The sequence below is a fragment of the Pteropus vampyrus genome, unplaced genomic scaffold, assembly GCF_000151845.1.
Source record: "Pteropus vampyrus isolate Shadow unplaced genomic scaffold, Pvam_2.0 Scaffold231, whole genome shotgun sequence".
In the NCBI taxonomy this organism is placed as follows: Eukaryota; Metazoa; Chordata; class Mammalia; order Chiroptera; family Pteropodidae; genus Pteropus; species Pteropus vampyrus.
In genome coordinates, this window is record NW_011889012.1 from 1,014,524 (window position 1) to 1,017,825 (window position 3,302).

The 3,302-nt window shown below is 63.8% G+C and overlaps 1 protein-coding gene across 1 annotated transcript in view; it reads right to left on the reverse strand.

Moving 5' to 3' along the window:
• The window catches only part of HTRA3 (HtrA serine peptidase 3), a 35,774-nt gene that overhangs the window by 29,723 nt on the left and 2,749 nt on the right, over window positions 1-3,302 (reverse strand). Inside the window, exons 3-5 of the mRNA XM_023519675.1 lie at window positions 1,605-1,827; window positions 813-1,007; window positions 133-165 (exon numbers count right to left, since the gene is read on the reverse strand). Of these exons, the coding sequence (XP_023375443.1) occupies window positions 133-165; window positions 813-1,007; window positions 1,605-1,827 (451 nt within the window). The remainder of the gene's footprint in view (window positions 1-132; window positions 166-812; window positions 1,008-1,604; window positions 1,828-3,302) is intronic.

Sequence of the window (3,302 nt, forward strand, 5' to 3'; positions counted from 1 at the left end):
GCCTGGTCATCTGGGGCTCTCAAGGCGGGAGGACCCGGGGGTCGCCAAGAATCTCTCACCAGCCCTGTCTGCCCAGTAGACATGTGGGCAGAGCCCCAGAAAACCAGAGACCCCACTCTGGAGGACACTTACCAGGTTCACCAGCGGTCCCCCGGAGTTCCCATACTGCGGGGGTGGAAACGTGATGTTAGCTGTGCCCTGAACGCGCCCGAACCTCTTTCTTCCAACTACCACGAGCGGCACAGAGGTGCGCGGCCGAGTCTCACGCCCCAGCGGCCCTGAAAGGCCTCGTCACCACCCCATGTCACAGATGAGGATGCTGAGGCCCACAGAGGCCGAGCCGACAGTGCGAGGTGACCGGGCCTGACCCCCGGGCTCGCTCAGACTCGCTGCAGTGTCTCCGCCACTCGGGCAGCGGGGCGGGCCGCTCTGTCCCAGCCCGCGGCCTCGAGGGGTCTGGACAAACACTGACGTTTCCGGCAGAGCCCCCGAACTGCGCGAAACCCGGGTAGGCGGGCGCGAGGGCGCCTGGGCAAAGCGCTTTGTGGCAAAGGCGCCATCCAGAATGATAACTTAGGAAGCACTGACTGGGGGGTGGTCTGCGCTGACGCCCCAGGGGGAGGCTCGGCCGCCGCGTGCTGCGGGGCTGTCCCCACCCAGTCAGCAGCCTCCAACCCCCAGGGCAGGCCTGAGGCCATGGGAGTGGGGGCTCCGCTTCATGGAAAAAGCTTTCTGGCAAATGGATGTGTCGAGCGCTGGGGCGGGCTCTGGGGACCGGGGCCGAGCCCCGGAAGCGACCGCTGAGCACTCACGTTGATGATGGCGTCCGTCTGGATGTAGTCCATGTCCGAGTCGCGCAGGCCCAGCTCCCTGCCGTCCCGCTGGGCCGTGCTGACGATGCCCGTGGTCACCGTGTTCTGCAGGGCAAAGGGGCTGCCGATGGCCACCACGAACTCGCCCGGCCGCAGGTCAGCCGAGTGGCCCAACAGCAGCGCTGGGAGCTTCTTCTAGGGGCGGGGGAGGACATGGGACGGAGGGTCAGCTGTCCGCCTCGGTGGGGCCAGAGCCAGGTCACACCCAGGCCCCTGGAGGGGCACCCAGCCTCGCGGCCACTGCTCTTGCTTCCATCCAGGAGCTTCCCCCCTTTCTACCGTCTGCCACCATGGCGCGAAAGGACTCATTTTCTTTAAGGAGGCTTTTTTCCTAGCACCTGGGGGACTGAAGTGAAGGGACAGGCCACATGTCCCACGTGCTTCTCACAGGCCTGTATCACCCCCGCGGGACAGCTGCGACCCTGGAGTGGGCCGGGAGGGACGATGGAAGTTCCCCTGGGCTTCGGGGGACCTCCGTGTGGCAGCGACCGTGAGCCGCACCGTCCATGGCCCGCGGGCGGCAGCTCTGCTCCGCCCTGCGCCTAGCAGGGGGAACGCAATGGGTGGGTGTCGGAGACCCTGGTTTCTCTCTGCCTCGACCTGTGACGGGACAAACGGCCAGTCCTCCGGGCCTCAGTCCCTCTACCTGTCCCTGAGAAGGTCAGGTCGGGGTGTCTCCGAGCTCTGAGTCTGGAAAGGCACCTCTGCCCCATCGCCCACACCCACACTCACTTTGGGGTGTATCTTGACGGTGGCAATGTCCGACTTCTTATCGATGTCTTTGATGGTGGCCTCGTAGGTGTCCCCATTCTGTAGCTGCACCTTGAGCTGATGCCGGCCCGAGACAGTGTTGGTGCTGGACACCACGTGGGCGTTGGTGACGATAAGGCCGGCCTCTGACATGACAAAGCCTGAGCCGCTGGAGAGGGGCACGTTTCGGCCGAACAGCGGGTGTCTGCAGGGAGTGGGCACAGAGGCGTTCAGGGGGTCAGGGACCAAGACACCAGGCCATGCCTGGCCTCAGCGTCTGGCACTGTAACGGGAAGACCGAGCCCCTGTTGGGGGAAAGAACAAGAATGTGGGGTCCCCCATACCCAAGTTCAAATCCTGGTTCAGCCACTTACTGGCCATGGCGTTGGCCAGGTCACTAAGTCTGACCCATTTCACAGCCATCAAAAGGGGACAATAATCTCTGACTTGCAATTTTCTGGATGAGACATGAGGCCATCACGTTAGGCCTGTGGTGACACAGCAGCCACTGGACCAGCACTGGAGCCAGACAGCCCAGGATCCGAATCTCAAGCCCGGAATCCACTCATTATCTGCTGACTAAGAGCGGGTGGTTTAACCTCTCTGAGACCCAGTCCCCCCAGGAAATGGGACAACACCACCTACTCCGCTGAGCCGATGCCTGGTGCCTAAAGCACCTGGAGGCAGGTAATCACTCGATGGACAGGGCTGCGGTGGGCAGATGGGCACGTGCACTAATGTGCATATGGCATTCGCCGGGACCGTCAGGAGCAGGTCCTCAGGGAATGTTAGTTTCCCAGTGTCTGACTCTGCAGAGAGAGGCAGAGCAGGGGCCCGGCTCCCACCCACCCCCGGCCCCGCCCTCCAGCCAGCTGCTGGAAGCCCCACATGGTGTGAGGAGGTGTGCTGGCGGCAGGCTCTGCTCAGCGACTTCCACACCAGGCACTATGCTTCTGAGGACACAGGGGACGAGGAGCACCAGACGTGGCAGGTGTCTGGGGCCCAGAGACACCACGTGATGCCCGGCCTCAACGTCTGCCTCTGTAACAGGAGGCCAAACGGCCACGCAGCTGGCACGGGCCCAAGGTCGGCATTCACTGACAGTGTTCGTGCCCGGCCCTCTGCAGGGTGGGTGGGTGGCCTCTGCGACCCCAGTGGGGGCCTGGCGGGAGCAGGTACCTGGTACCCGAGGGTGTTCTGCAGAGACAAGCAGCAAAGACAGGCTTCAGGGCAGGGAGGGAGGGGCGTCCTCAGGGACGTGAGTGTCTGGGCTGGACAGGACGACGGCTAACGTCACCGAGCGCTCCCCCTGAGCCCGAGACAAAGCCATTTAATGTTCATGGTAGGTACCCTACAAGGGAGGCAGGTCTCCAGTTCACAGGTGGGGAAACTGAGTCCCAGAGACACGAAACACTTCCCTGGATCGGGCAGGCAAAGGGCAGGGTAGGGGTGACCACAGCATGTGTCCACCCAGCTCCATGTACACCCTGGTAAGGGGCCACACCTGAGTGCCTCTGGGAGTGCCTGCCCCCGGAGCCTGCCCGGCTGGACATACGTGGTGCTTGTCTGTGGACGGGGCCCGAGGCGGCCTGGAGTCACAGCAGAGGCTCGCCTGCTCTATGACCCTCTGTCTCGTCTGTGTCTGGGGCCCATCCACCTGGGCCTCGCCTGCCCGCCCCC